At 47.9% G+C, this 15503-nt stretch overlaps 2 protein-coding genes across 6 annotated transcripts in view; both read right to left on the bottom strand.

The window, feature by feature from the left end:
• Glb1 (galactosidase beta 1) overlaps positions 1-7796 on the bottom strand; it is a 74313-nt gene extending 66517 nt beyond the window's left edge. Inside the window, exon 1 of the mRNA XM_036192117.1 lies at positions 7619-7796. Coding sequence (XP_036048010.1) covers positions 7619-7693 — 75 coding nt within the window. The 5' untranslated portion in view covers positions 7694-7796. The remainder of the gene's footprint in view (positions 1-7618) is intronic.
• On the bottom strand, positions 1765-7680 carry Tmppe (transmembrane protein with metallophosphoesterase domain). Of its 5 annotated transcripts, none has more exons than XM_036192121.1 (2): positions 7619-7680; positions 1765-4618 (listed from the first exon to the last, which is right to left on the bottom strand). In XM_036192121.1, exon 2 carries the CDS (start codon positions 4505-4507, stop codon positions 3164-3166), a length of 1344 nt encoding a protein of 447 aa, XP_036048014.1. In that variant the 5' UTR covers positions 4508-4618; positions 7619-7680; the 3' UTR covers positions 1765-3163. The 5 variants fall into 5 exon arrangements, with proteins under 5 accessions (XP_036048014.1, XP_036048013.1, XP_036048016.1 ...); XM_036192120.1 differs by lacking the exon at positions 7619-7680 and adding an exon at positions 7333-7393; XM_036192123.1 differs by lacking the exon at positions 7619-7680 and adding an exon at positions 7333-7383 and having other exon boundaries at positions 1765-4553.
• Positions 7797-15503: the final 7707 nt, after the last annotated feature.

Below are 15503 nucleotides of genomic sequence, written 5' to 3'. Positions count from 1 at the left end.
GCCCAGGGCCTAACACTTGCAAGGCAAGTTCTCCACCTATGAGTTGTAACCCAACCCACATCTGTTCATAGAAAAGTATTTGGTAAAACAGAGTTCAGAGAGGATGAAGGAGCCAGGTGTAGTGACACACACCTGGCATCTGGCTCTTAGGAGGCAGAGGCAGGAGGATGACTGTAGGCTGAAGGCCAACTGGTATACACAGCAAGACCTCGTCTCAAAAATAAAAACAAATAAAACAACAGAACGGATGCCATGCACACGGATGACAAGATGACAGTATCAGACATGAGAGACCCAGGACGGCCAAAGCTAACTTCATCAAGCCTAGGGCCCTGAAGAGACAGATCCCGAGGTAAGGAACCAGTAAACATAACCGGAGAGGCCGGAGCCCAAGGGCTCCCTGCGGCATCAAGAGAGAAAGATGTCAACTCAGTCTGGGGAGACCAAAAGCAAATCAGCACAGGAAGGCCAGTCAGGACCCCGAAAGGGTTGAGTCACCAGAAATGGGGAACACTTAGAAAGTGAGCTTCGTGAGGCTGAGGGGTGGCAGGTGGGAGAGGTACCCAGGAGGGTGTGTGCGGGAAAGCTAGGGGCTGAGCACTGGTCTCTCCCAGAATCCCATCGATAAATCGTGGCTTTTAACAAAGTCTCTCCCAGTTCACTGAAATCCTGTGCAAGGTGAGAGGGGATGAGACTGACACAGTTTCAAGACAAAGCTATTTCTCTCTCCCTCTCTTTCTTTTTTTTTTTATTTTTATTTTTTCTGGAGCTGAGGACTGAACCCAGGGCCTTTCGCTTGCTAGGCAAGTGCTCCCACCACTGAGCTAAATCCCCAATCCCCTCCCTCTCTCTTTTTCAAGACAGGGTCTCATGTAGCTCAGGATGGCCTCAAACTCACTAACTCACTAGTAGCTTTGAACTCCAAATGTCCTGTCTCCACCTTCTGAGTGCTGGGGATGACAGGCATGCATTTTTTATTTTTTTTTAAACTGGATGGTCCTCTGCCAATACCTTATCTACTGGGAAACAAGAGTGTGTGAGTAGTCTCCTGCACCCCCCAGACCCTATCACAACAGAAGGACAAGATGAAGAACCCCCATCTACAAAGCGGAGTGTGCATAAGAAACTCAGGCACACAACAGGAAGGAGGCTCTCAGCAGGTATCACATGGACATCTGGGCTTTGCTGGAGGGCATCATGCCACTCACTGACAGTCCCCAGGCCTGGCTGCTCCAGAGACTCTCCAGGCACATTCCTGAGCAGGCCTCTGATTAGCACTGCCGTGAACATAACACTAAGTGCCGACTATGGGTACAGACGCCACTTCCCAGCCAAAGCAGCCTTGAGGTAGATACAAGAATTACACCAATTTGGGGGCTGATGGAAGCCAGGGATCTAAGGAGGACATGTCACTGGCAGACATCAGCCTTCCCTCATAAGCAGCAGGAAGCCCCTCTCCAGGCAGATGTTCCTCAACACATCTCAATGAGGCCTTTTCCTAAGAGAAGCTTTCTGATATAAAAAGGGCAAAGTCTCTCTCGGCCCTGGCAAAGGCTAGACCAACAAATCTGCAGACAATGCACAAGATAGCTCCTTTCATTTTTCTTTCTTTCTTTAAGATTTATTTATTATGTAGACAGTGTTCTGCCTGCACACCAGAAGAGGACATCAGATCTCACTATAGATGGTTGTGAACCACCATGCGGTGCTGGGAATTGAACTCGGGTCCTCTGGAAGAGCAGCCAGTGCTCTTAACCCCTCAGCCATCTCTCCCGCCCCCCCCCCTTTGTTTTTCTTGTGGGTCTAGAAGCCCTAGGGATGACCCTATGCTTCTGTTGCCAGAGGCCAAGGTAGATGGATTAGAGGTGTCCATGTCCATGTCCATTGTCCCTCCCCAGCCAGGTAAGCCAGTCCTGTCATTCCAGAGCCAGGGCCTGGGGGAATGTCATATCAGCTTTAGCTTTCCTATGGGTAGACAAGAAACCTCAGCCTCTCACCAAAATCTCAGACCCAAACGTGGGGTGATGGGGAGGGGGGCTCTAATCTCCTGAGACATCCAATGGTGACAGATGGCCTCCTGCCATTAGCAACTCTTAGAGGCCTCAGTCCATCTAGCTATGAGTGAACTGAAGCCAGCCTTAAACAGGTAAGCCACTTTGAAGGGTGCATGGGTTTCTAAGGCCTTGTTTAATGTTTCTCTGTACTAAGAATCCTGCACTCACCATGACCAATAAAGCTACTTAACTATCAGGCTATAAAATGACCTTTCAGAAGGATTTAGCATCCATTCACACGTATGTGTGTGTACACACACACACACACACACACACTCTCCACCTTACAGTTTTGTTTTGTGATGCTGGCTTGGAACTCAAAGTCGGGGGCAGCTCCTTGGCAAGTGCTCTGTCTCTGCACCACACTCTTAGTCTTGAGACATACCTCATCATATCAGTGTCCTTTCCTCACCCCTGAACACAGAAATCATCCAAAGATGACACAGAACCAGGATTTAGAGCTGCCAAGATATGAAGAGACTGCAGAGCCGTCACCTACTACGATTCCCATGATTTCTTCTTCAGCCACCAAGCCCAGCAATCAGCACCCCTCAAGGTCAAGACAGGAAGGGCCCATGCTCTCGTGGGTTCTACTGACGACCTCAATAAAGGTGACCTTCACTGAACCAAGGTGATACAGTCCTCTGGCAAGCAGAGGGATGGCGCCCATCTTGATTGACCTCTCAACATGGTCCATGCCCACACCAACTGTCTCTAGATCAAGAAATTCCAGAACCCACCCAAGTCCTAACCAGAGTTAAACCCACAGGAGACAAGTGCTCCTGCCTCTCCCTGAGTTTGAACTAAGAGGTGTTCTTTCCAACCACTCTACCTCTACAAAAGGGCCTCTCTCTACAGCAGCTGGAAAACAAATGTGTGTTCGCATTTATGTGCCGAGTGGACTCACAGGTGTACTACCAAAACACAACTGATTATCTGAAGAGTTTAGTCAGCCTGAACTCGTCAGGCTGCCCCTTGTGAATCGCTGTTCTAGCAGGCTGTGGCCAAAGTGGTGCTGGCAGGGCAAGGCAGGGCAGGGCCAGGGCGGAGCAGGAGATGGACAAAGGTGTTGGGTAAGGACAAGGCAGGGCAGGGCCACTGGGGCAGGCTTAGGGAGCCCGCCACAGGATGAGTTCTGTGATTTCCGCCCTGCTCCCCAACCTCATGGGTATCCCATAGTAGGCTGTGCCTGGACTGACATACACAAATGTAGCCTGGCCTACTTGGTAGAGTCCAGCAAAGAAAGGGTTCAGGAGATAGGCTGCGACATTCCAGGGGAAGATCTGCCCTGCATGAGTGTGCCCAGAAAGAATTAAGTTTATATCTGGCCGAGCCTGGAGGGCTCTCTTGGCAGCCAGAGGCTGGTGAGCCAGCAAGATGGTGGCACCATCTGGGCTGCAGCCCTCCAGAGCTTTGTCAAGGTCCATGCCATGGCCGGCGTAGTGAAGGATGTCTGCTTCTATGTCATCCACACCCGCCAAGCAGACCCACTCTTTATCAGCCCCACCACCGTCCTGGTCCCTGGGGGCCGAAATCTTCACGTTCTCATTATGCAGAGGTCGGACATGCAAGGATTCTAGCAGTGTGAACCAGTTGCTGACATCCGATGTGTAGTATTCATGATTACCTGTGACGAAGTAGGTGCCGAGACGGGAATGGAGCTGGCCCAAAGGAGCAACTGCGGTCTGTAGGGTGGAAGCTTCCGAATCAGAAAGGTCACCCACGATCACGGTGATGTCTGGATCTAGCGTGTTCACCATCCTCACAAACATCTCCATCTTGGTTCTGCCCACTGTGGGCCCCAAGTGAATGTCCGAAAGGAGCACAATCTTGAGGTTATTCATAGAGGCGGGTAGCTGATGGATGGGCACCTCCACAGTTTTCACCACTGGGGGCTGGGCAGCATTCAGAAGGCCAATGGTACTGAGGACAGCTGTCACCGCCACCGCCAGGGCAGGCCTGAGTACCAGGTGCCTTGTCTTGTCAAGGCTGCCCACCACCCTACCCGTGCGCCAGGCTAAGAACTGGTAGGCCTGCTCCATGGCGTTCAAGATACAGAGGAAGAAAACCATGATAATGTAAGCGCCCAGGCAGGAGAAGGCTGCTAAGGAAAACACGTAGGGTTCCTCGGCCACCAAGAAGAGCATGGTGAAGAAACTGGAATGTGCCAGGGCCAGAAATGCCATGACAACCAGCTTCCAAAGCTGGAAACAGGTGGATTCCACGGCAGGGGAATGGCTGAGGTTGCTCACTGTGCTCCGCCAGATGTACAGGGAACCAATGAGCATGAGAGAGTTGACAAACAGGACCAGCTGAAGGCGGAACAGCCAGCGCCAGGCCTGGAGCTCGAGAGTCTCAGCCAGAAAGGAGCGGGAGAGGATCATGGACACGAAGACAGTGGCTGCAGCCAGGGCAGCCTTGGAACCCAGGGAGAGCTGCCTGAAGAGTGCCATTCTCTCAGCTCCCGGACAGTCCCCAGCAGCTCAGTGCAGGCGGACTCTGGAAGGCAAGTGACTTCTTTAGAAAGGACAGTGGCCAATGAGAGACTTCCAGATGAGCTCTGCCTGCAACCAGGAACTGGCATCAGCTTTGTGGGATAGATTATTAAAGCATCCTCATTCCCATCCAATAAAAGCCCACAGACCGCTTACACAGCTCCAACTTGCCTCAAATCCAAGCCACTAGAATATCAGTTGGTTGCTATGCTTTATTATTAAAATACACCGCAATCATGGGGTGATATGTGATGGATAGTTTTAGTTTGTTCTTTCCCTCTTTTTATTCTTTTTTACGACAGGTCTCACGTAGGCCAAGCTGACCTTGAATTCACCACGTAGCCAAGTATATCTTGAATTGCCAATCCTCCTGCCTCCACCTAACAAGTGCTGGGATTATAGGAGTGCTCTGCCATGGGCAGTTGGTTTATGTGGGTCTGAGGGTGGAATCCCAGGCTTCATGCATGCTAGGCAGGCACTCTACCAGGAAGGCCACATCGCCAGCCTCAGTTCTCATCGTCCTAACAGTGTTTCCTATGTTTAAAGGTTCCCCTCAATGGGTATGAATTCTTTCCTTTTTTTTTTTTTTATAATAGGAAAAACTCTAAATTATCAGCTGTCAGTGTGGAGTCTAGGGAAAATCTCTCCCTAAGTCAAAACTATTTTCGTAACAATATTAACTGTCACTGCCTTTCCATTCTCACTTTTCCTGTGAGTGTACAACAGAGTTTTACAAAGACTACCAATACATGAGTTCACTGCGGACTGCAAAGGTCAACATAAAAGCTGACTTCTGGGGCTGGGGTGTAGCTGAGTTGGTAGTGCTTAGCATGAACAAAGGCCTGGGTTCCACCCTCATCACTACATAAACAGGCATGACGGTACCTAACTATACCCCCAGCACCTGAGAAGTAAAGGCAGGAGGGTCAGAAGTTTAAGGCTATGTTTGACTATATATCAAGTTAGAGGTCACCTTGGGCTTCATGAGACCTTGTCATTAAAAACAAAAGAGAGGGAGGGGGTTGGGGATTTAGCTCAGTGGTAGAGCACTTGCCTAGCAAGCGCAAGGCCCTGGGTTCGGTCCTCAGCTCTGAAAAGGAAAAATCAAAACAAAAGAACAGAGTTATCTTAATGTAACTACAACTCTGTCTGAAAATTCTGAGACATTTCTTTTTCATACAGTGTACTTTGTGCAATTGGTTTAAGACTTCTTTTTTTCTTTTTCTTTCTTTCTTTCTTTAACTTTATTTATTTATTTATTTAAAAGATTATTTATTTATTATGTATACAGTATTCTGCCTGCAGGCCAGAAGAGGGCACCAGATCTCATTACAAGTGGTTGTGAGCCACCATGCCGTTGCTAGGAATTGAATTCAGGACCTCTGGAAGAGCAGTGGTGCTCTCAACCACTGAGCAATCTCTCCAGCCCGTAACTTTATTTTATATGCATTGGCGTGAAGGTGTCAGATCCCCTGGAACTAGAATTACAGACAGTTGTGAGCTGCCATGTGAGTGCTGGGAATTGAACCCGGGTCCTCTGGAAGAGCAGCCAGTGCTCTTAACTGCTGGGCACCTCTCCAGCCTGGTTTATTATAGCTGGCTGCTGGTGTTCCCCTCTTTAATCCCAGCACTCTTGGAGGTAGAGCCAGGCAGATCTCTGAGTTTGAGGCCAGCCTGGTCCACAGAGTGAGTTTCAGGACAGTCAGGGCTATACAGAGAAACCCTGTCTTGAAAAAAAAAAAGAAAGAAAGAAAGCACGAATTTTAACTTTTCATCTAGGACTAAAGTTTGACAGCTAATGTTGCAGATGTAAACAAACAAAAACACAATGGAAAGCTATAGTCGACTGGTCTCTCTCTTTGGCCCTACTCTAAGGGCTCAAGAAGGTACCTACATTCTCGATGAGACAGCAACCTCTGCAGAGGCCTCTCCCAGGGCCTCTCCTACTTCTTAAGGAATTACAGCAGGCCAATGACCTCCATAACCCTTATCTCTCCCTGTCCATACTGATACTGAAGGAATTATGGGTTCCTTGCTGCCCTCTACCCTACCTGTTCCCATGAGCCTCTTCCCATTGGTTCTCAAGGATAGCAAGCTCAGACCCAGCAGCAGGCACTCAATTTGCAATAACCCTTTCCTTAAATGAAAGCGTTCTCAGCAACTCTTTTCCAAAAACTTAAAAGTTTCAACTCTGGTTTTAGATAAACGTGTGCCATTTCCAAGAGCGTAATTTTTGCAAGTTGTAAGGCTTAAAGTCTACTAACTTGTACGTTAACTTACCCCCGACTCAGTCCATCTGGAGAGCCCCAAGCTGATTCCCTCAAAATGCAAAGCAGCAGCAGCCGTGTTCCACCACGCACTGTCCCCTTCATAGGTTCGGTGCGAACCTTCCCAGCTGCCGCGTCCAACGCGCCTCAGCTCCCCGCCCCCCCTCGATCCCGGAGATCTCGCCTGGGGCAGTTTGCCTTTTCCCACCCTCAACTCTAAAAGAGGAAAGGCTTCCAGAAAGGCGATGGACACCCCCAAACTAAAACCAGCCAGCAGGTGGCTAGCAAGAAACGTACAAGATGTTTGAGAAAGGCGATGTCCCCTAATACAAATATTCCTGTGTCCCCACTGCAGGAGTCTCTCCTGACCCCATTTTTCTCCTTCCGGAGTGCTCCGTGAAGCCCGAACTCCGCAAGGATCGCGCCCCACGCCACGGCCCGAGGAGCCTTCCCGCAACCCCGCGCAGCCTGGAGCCCCTCTCCCCAGAAACCGAAGCTGGAAAGATGCAGGCGCACCTCAGCTAACCCCCGACCGCGATGCACAAACGGGGAAGCAAGTCCGCGCTCAGGGCATCGCTGCAGCGGAACCCACGCGCGCCAGCAACCAGGAAGGACGCGAGCCCCGCCGGCCGGCCCGCCCCCTAAGGGAGGCCTGGCCACTGCCTGCGCCTCGGCGGCCTGCCTGCTCCGAGGGGTGACTGAGGGTCCCCCGGATTCCCGCTTTGCAGAGCCGCGGCTTCCCTGGGCCTCTGGCCGCTTCCCAGCGGCGGAGCGTCCCCGCGCGGTGGCACCGAAGACTTACGTGGACGCCTTGCGCAGCGCCCAGCAGGAGCGGCGACAGTAGCAGGAGCAGCGTGCACAACGGGACCCGGAGCATGACGGCGATCGGGTGGAATCTCTCCACTCGGCCGTGGGCACTCCGGCCAGCCGCTCCACCTCCGGGCCCGAGGACCCTCAGCCAGGACCCGCCCCAGCAGGACCCGCCTTCCGCCCCGCCCCACCCCGCCCCGCCGCTCTGGGCTCCGAGCGGAGACCCAGCCTCTCCCAGCCACGTGACTCAGGAGCAGCTGTTGTTTAATCATTGCCCGCATCTGCGCGTCCCTCCGGAATGGCGGTTCCCCTGAATCAGCCTTGATTAAGCACAGGGGCTGGTCGTCCACCGGGGCCTTCAGGCTGTCCCGGCTACCAAGAAAGAACTGAGCGGGGAAACAGCCAGTCCCCACTGCCCCCAGCAGTAGAAGCCTAGCCCCGTAAATCCTCCCTAGCACGTGGTCTGACGCTCATAAAGTGTGGTCCTCAGGCTAGGCCACTCAAATTTGGGAAATGGGTCCTCGAAACACAGACTCTAGGACAGGACCCAGCTCTGAGTTTCAGAGCATGCTAATGTGGGAGAAGCGCTGCCCTAGGTTATTGAGGGGTTCTAAGTGTGACTCAGAGCCGTAGGGAAGTTATTTTGAACTGCCAGCCTCAGGCTGCCTTGAAATTTAGTGGTGAGAAAGAACAGCGGCACTTCCCACTGTTAACTTCTGGTCTACTGCCTGAGTGCTGGAATTACAGTCATGTGCCACCACCTCTGGTTTAAGTGAGGTTGATTTAAATATACATACTTAAGGTTTCCAGCTTTAATGAGTTGTCATCTATAACAATGTTCATTTATTTCAGGCATTGTCTCATTTTTATTTATCTATTTTATTTATTTTTGCAGTGCACAGGTCCTCATTAATACCAAGCAAGTACTCTACTATTGGACCATACCCCTAAATCCCTACTTGGTTCATTTCTTTATTTCTTTGTTTTCTCTTATTTATTTATCTGTTTACTTATTTTTCTGAGACAGCTTCTCTGACCTCCACATGTACATCATGGCACACACACGGACACAGACACACACAAATACATAAATGAACATATACACACAAATATACACTATATACATGTAATATACAAATAAATGAATAAAACTGTTCTTTTGGGGAGGGGGGAAATGAGACAGGGTTTCTGTGAAACAGTCCTGGAACTCACTCGGTAGCCCAGGCTGGCCTCAAACTCACAGAGATCCACCTGCCTCTGCTTCCTGAGTTCTGGAATTAGAGCCATGTGCCACCACAACCTGGCCTTTTTTAGAATATTTATTCATTTACTTTTTATATGCATTGGTGTTTTGCCTGCATATGTATGCCTGTGTAAGAGTTACAGACAGTTGTGAGCCACCGTGTGGCTGCTGGGAATTGAACCCAGGTCCTCTGGAAGAGCAGCCAGTGCCCTTAACCTCTGAGCCATCTCTCCAGCCCCTAATTTAAACTTTTAAAAACAGGATCTCAAGTAGTACAGACTGTACTCAAACTTACAACAGTTTTTGTTGTTGTTTTGGCTTTATAAGACAGGGTCTCTATTATGTAGCTCTGGCTGCCCCGAAACTCTCTATACAGAACAAGCTAGTCTTGTGTTGCACGAATACTAATTGGTCTTATAATAAAAACCTGGAGTCAGATATGGGGTAAATGCTGAAAGATCAGAGGAAACAAGCCATATCCATTTCTCACCTCACCAATTCCTCAGCCAAAAGGGGAAGATCCTGTCTCCAAGAATACTTAGACTGAATGACCCTGATCCCTCAGTCTAACCCCCCCACACCCATCTCCTCTGGCCTCATATTTTTTTCTCTGCCCAGCCATATCACTTCCTGTCTCAACCTTCCTAGTGCTGGGATTAAAGGTGTGTGCCATCACCACCTGGCTCTGTTTCTCTTTTAGACTACATTAATCTTGTGTAGTCCAGGGTGGCCTGAACTCACTGAGATCCGTCTGCCTCTGCCTCCTGAGTGCTAGGATTAAAGGTGTGTACCACCACTGCCCGGCCTCTATGGCTAACCCTGTGGCTGGCTCTGATCTCTGATCTCCAGACAAGCTTTATTTGTTAAAGCATATATAAAATATCACCATAGTCTTAAATTTACAGAGATCAGCCTGCCTCTGCCTCCCAAATGCTAAAATGAAAGGTGTGCACCATTGTGTCCACTCTCACATTCTAGTTTGATAAATAACCGTGTCGTTAAATTATGTTATTGACATATGAGACTTTAAAGTCCTCATGTCGTTTTCTCACCTGGACCTCCAGTTTGACCATTACAGTTAGTTCCATATTGGGGGTGTTGTGGTGGCTCACCCTTGTAATCATAACAATCCAGGGACTGAGGCGGGAAGATTGCCACAAATAAGAGGCTAGCTTGGGTTATCTGTCTCTTTAGATAGACATCCCTAGACCTGATGTCTCTAAGCCCCTCACTTGCACATTGGCTGCATGCTCATAATTGTATGCTCTACTTAGGGCACAGGTAGATTGAAAGTTGTCTTCTTGTTTTTTTTTTTTTCCCCCGAGACAGGATTTCTCTGTGTAGCCCTGGCTGTCCTGGAACTCACCCTGTAGACCAGGCTGGTCTCGAACTCAGAGGTCTGCCTGGCTCTGCCTCCAGAGTGCTGGGATTAAAGGAATGTGCTGCCGCCACCACCCAGCTTCTTCCTTCAAATTTTAATGTGCAAGAATAAATTTTTCTTGGGTCCAGGGGGATGGTGCAGCAGGTGTAGGCTGTGAAAGCCTGATGACCTGTGGAGAGAAATGGTTCCATCCAAGTCCGGCTTGGTAGATCATTGATTTTACTGGGGTTAATTACAGAAGCCTGGGTGACTCAAAAGTAGTTGCATTGGAGAAATATGTCACCCACACATGGCTGAGGCATGTGTCACGGGATCTTGACCTTTCAACCTTCCTCTTCCTGTACACCCAGCATTCCCCAAGATCACCAGCAGGTGGGTGCTGGAAGAAATGGTGGCAGGAACCCCAGGTGAGGGTATGGTGACCCTGCCTCCAGGCCCAGGACTACCATATTACACCTAGCTGCCATTGCTTTGCTTGTTTTGTTCCATGGCTGCAAGACCCAAGTATTGTTTGGTCCCCTCCACAACTTCTGCTTCCTGATGACAATCATATCATTTGAGAAGGAAACAGTGACACCACAATCCCCCACCCCTTCCTCTGGCTCTTAAATTCTTTCTACCTCCTCCTCAGTCATGTTTAGTCTTTGAAGGAGTGATGTGGATATGATTCTTGTCTAAGCACTGGGACACTATACCAAAAAACCAGCTGCTTGCTTATTCCCACCAGCTTGACTGGTTATCAGTCTCTGTGGTCACCTCTCCACAGTTACCTCCACCCATACTAGAAAAGATTTCCTGGACCTCAGCTGAAAAGTCCTATATGGATGTAAACATAAACACGTATCTACTTACCAAAAGAACAACCTTAGGCTCCCCTGGTGCCAGCCACAGGGCTTGGTACGTATAGTACCAAATTTGAGTTCTCACCTCTGGAGTGGGTGGAGCCTTAAATCCAAGCAGAAAGTAATTGTCAGGACAACTATAACTGTCAGGACACTACTGCAAATAGAATAAATACCTTGCCCACATGCCGGTAATGTGCCAGGTGGGATCCAGAACTGAGCAGGTCTGGCAGCAACAATTCTTTCTGGGCAGTCTGTATCACGCCTTCTGTACTATGTATGCCAGCAATCAGGAAGGAGGCCTCCAGGTCTGCCCCAGTCTCTGTGCCCTGTAACTAGAGGATATAGTGTTTGGGCAATAAGGATTTGTCATCCTGTTCTGGTGTGCAGCCACCAACAGTGGCAATGGGGAGCCAGAGCTTTCAAATGCTGAGCTGTTGGAGCCCACTAGGTTTCCTAGTGGCTGTACCCAGCAGGACTGTGTAAGAGGTTGACTGGACCATGGGCCTGGATACCAGGTGCTTGTAAGGGTCTAAACTTGACTGTATCTAGCAAGGGGGAAGTCTTTTACTCCACCCCTTGGCATTGTTATAAATATCCTTTTGGAATAAGTTCTGGGCTGGTGGATAAAGATCCAGGCCCACTCGAGTCTGCCCTGTGTTTTCTCTCCCCTCTTTGTTTCTAACTAAGTCTCTTATTCCTCATTCCTCAAGAGTCCCTGGGGTGAAAAAGTGTGGAGGCTGGTCCCCCACACTGAGCCCTCTCCAGTCCGCTTTTCTCAAAACCCCCACATTATTATATTTATGCGTTTATGTGTGTGCATGTGGGGAGGTGCAGACACGCCAAAATGAACATGTGGGGTCAGAGGACAGCTTGCAGTGGTGAGCTGTCTCCATCTACCAGGCAGGTCACAGGGGTCAAACTCACATTGTCAGGGTGACTTTACCTAGTGAGCCATCGTTCTGGCCCCACTGAAAGGAAAAATTACAGCTCATGATCCCCAAGTCCAAATTCACAGACCCAGTTCTCAGCACAAAGGAGGTTTATTTGCCCCAGAGGAACAGAGGGCAGGGGTAGGGGACAAAGACAGGAGACAGAGGATGAGGAAGAAGGGGAAGGGTAAAGGGAGAAGCAGCAGGGATATTTGTCCCAGATGACAAAGGACTGCTCCTGGATAGAGAGGAGACAGAAGTGGCTATTGTGTCCCGCTCAATCGGTCGAATGGTTTAAAGGGAGGAGTGTGGAATTGGGAAAAGACAGCTATGAAATATAGCTGTAGATGAAGAAAAAGACAGAGACACAGGATGGCTTCAGGAGTGCTCTGGATCAATACCACAGACACCTGAGTTTATTACTCACAGCCTTTATATACCCAAGGCAAGGGGAGCAAAAAGACCTCCCCCTTTCAAGGACATCACAGTTCAAGGCACAAAGTACAGTCAAGTGTAAACATCTTAGTACTCAAGACATCTGGTGACCACATCTTATGGCAAAGCATCCTGTAAACAGGCCTTGAAGTATAAGATACCTGGTAACCATGCCTTTGGCCAAAACATCCTATTATGCAACCTTGCAGGGGAAAACAAGCTCAGACTTTCTGACTTTGAGTCAAGATGAAAACAAGCCATAAGCTGGGGTCTCTGTGGGCCCGTACATATTCCCCCTTTTCTTGGACCCTCAGATGACTGTGCCTGTCTTAGGTCACCTTCTTCAACCATCCAGTCTTACCCATCTTTGAAACACACTTACCACCAAGGGTGCCCTGTCTTAGGTTGACAGACGGTAAGAAGGATTTACTCATCTCTGGCTACCAGCCTCTGGCAAAGGAGGGTGCAGAGCTTAATTCTATGCAGCTCTGAATCAGCTTTCCACTAAGAACTTGCTAGTAGCTGGAATAATCATAGCAATACACCTGCTCCTTATGGCTGCTGTACCTCCTAGTAATGGAGTAGAGGATGATCAAGATAGAATGGCCCTTTTAAATGGTCCAGGATGTTCACAGCAATTTTAGCTGCATCAAAATCCAACTTTGCCTTTTTTAAAAACACTAAACTCCTGATACAACCACATCAAATCTAAGGACTCCTTTAGGATCATACCAAATTCTTCTCAGATGAGCTCTAACTTTTTTCCTTCCAGTAATACTTTTATTGTAAACAGAAGAGGTTATATACATCTAGTTAAATTTAGACTGACATTTCAAATGAGCTTTTATCTTTAATAATTGTACAACTTCAAATACAGCATTCAGCGTATGCTCAATTTTTACAACAATATCTTAACATTAACAGGTTAACATCATAATTCTAATATGAATTTAGCAATGGACAAACAATTGGTTAAATTACAATTCTCAAAAACTTTGATGCAAATCAAGAAACAAGAAAATGTTTTTGTGGTGGGTGAGATATAAGTAACCTCATAATTCTGAACCTTTTTTCCCCCCTCTCCTAAAGTCCAATGCATTGCTGCCACCAACTTCCAAAGATACAGTTGAGCTGTCTAGTCCCAGAATACCAAATAGCAGCAAAACTTTTTTTCCAATTCCTCTTCATCAGTCTGGGAGGCCTCTTCAGTACCTCCAATTTGATTTCTCAACCAGTCTAGCACACTGCCTCTATAATAGTGTTTGATTGCTCCAATGAGTCTCTTTCCCACAGAGGGAAACCTCTGAGGCGGCTGTTCTCCAGGCCTTGTATTTCCTCTGGGCAACCAGCAGATGAACACTATACTGGCAAAGGTGACCTCTGTGTCCCAAGATGTGGAGTGTTTAAATGGCCAAACACCCAGTTACAAACAGATAGGCATTCCTCAGTCAGATTCAGAATAACTGGAACTCACAGAGGTCTGGGAAATTTGTGCAGCAGGCTATCAGGAAGCTGGCAATCATTCCTTCCCTTCCCATACTGCAGGATGTAACATCAGGGGATCAGGAACACAGGTTCAGAAAATCTCACTTCAGTTCTGGGGGTGTGTCAGCAGCCACAGTGTCATCAGGGACAGTATTCCTCTGATCCACATACTTCACAAGCACTCAGGCAGGCATCGAGCTTCATTTTCTTCCTGTGAGAAACATAAACATGCCCTTGACCCCATATAAAACAATGTTGGGACCCCTCCATAATCCAGAGCAAGGATCTTTCAATTTCATATGAGCAAAAGTTGCTCAAGTGCCATCATGCCAAAATGTATCTGTGGCAGATTGCTCACAGGCATCCACATTCAAAAAATTCAAAATGAAGAGGGCAGGATCGATGTATTATGTGGTGATTAAGAGTATAACTCTCCCCTCTTAATTCTTTGAAGCTGCATCTTGAGACTGCCATGGGTTCACTCAACAATGCCTTTTCCTTGAGGATTATAAGGGATGGTTGTTTTATGCTCAATTTCCCAATGGGAACAAATTTGCTGAAATGCTTTACTAAGATATCCAGATCCATTATCAGTTTTAATAACTTTTGGTATCCCCATGTAGGAGAAACATTTCAGGCAATGAGTAATTACATGCTTAGTGGCTTCTCCAGATTGTGCACTGACCATCAAAAATCCTGAATAAGTGTGGTGATATATTGTGTACCCTAATAAAATGTGCCTGAAGATCAGAGAACAGAACAAGCCACTAGATTAAACATAGAGGTCAGGCAGTGGTGGCACACACCTTTAATCCTAGTACTGGGAAGCACACAGGACTTTAATCTCAAGAAGTGATGGCTGGGTGAAGAAAAGTATATAAGGCATGAGGAGACAGGAACTAAAGGCTTTTAGGCAGAAGTGTCCCTTTCAGCTAGAGGTTCTTTCAAGCTGAGGAGTTGGTGAGGCAAGAGGTGGTGGTTGTGGTTTGCTCTGCTTCTCTGATCTTTCAGCTTTTATCCCAATGTCAGGCTCAGGGTTTTTATTAAAAGATCATCTACCATTTGTGTTACAAATAAGTATCTATTGTCACATGCACATATTTTCAGTTACCAAATTCCACAATATGAGTAACATCTATTTGCCATAAATGATTAGGAAGAAGGCCTTGAGGATTTACCCCAAAGTGAGACACAGGCAAATATTGTGGACACACTCCATATTGTTTAATGATCTGATGAGCAACTTTTTTGGTAAGGCCAAATTGTTTTGTAAACTTCTGGTATTCTGAAGATGAAGGGCATGTAACTGTTGAGGTAATTCTACCTGGGATAAGGTGATCATCTGTGTTAATTTATCAGCTGATCCATTACTGTTAGCTAAAGGCCAGGAAGATTGGAACAAGCTCTAATATGACTCATAAAGCATGGTAACTTTCTTTGATGAATGGCATCTTGAATTTGCTGAAACAGCATCCTAACCTGACCATTACTAGTCCCAATGCAGGGAACAGTTTCTATAACTTGAAGAGCTCTATAAATATAACTGACTATCTGTATAA

Source organism: Onychomys torridus, chromosome 7, assembly GCF_903995425.1.
Source record: "Onychomys torridus chromosome 7, mOncTor1.1, whole genome shotgun sequence".
Lineage (NCBI taxonomy): Eukaryota > Metazoa > Chordata > Mammalia > Rodentia > Cricetidae > Onychomys > Onychomys torridus.
The sequence above is the reverse complement of the archived record's forward strand: the minus strand, read 5'-3'. Positions and strand labels throughout refer to the sequence as shown.

Coding starts and splice junctions, on each gene's coding strand:
- Tmppe (XM_036192121.1), bottom strand. CDS start 4,507: ATGGCACTCTTCAGGCAGCTCTCCCTGGGTTCCAAGGCTGCCCTGGCT.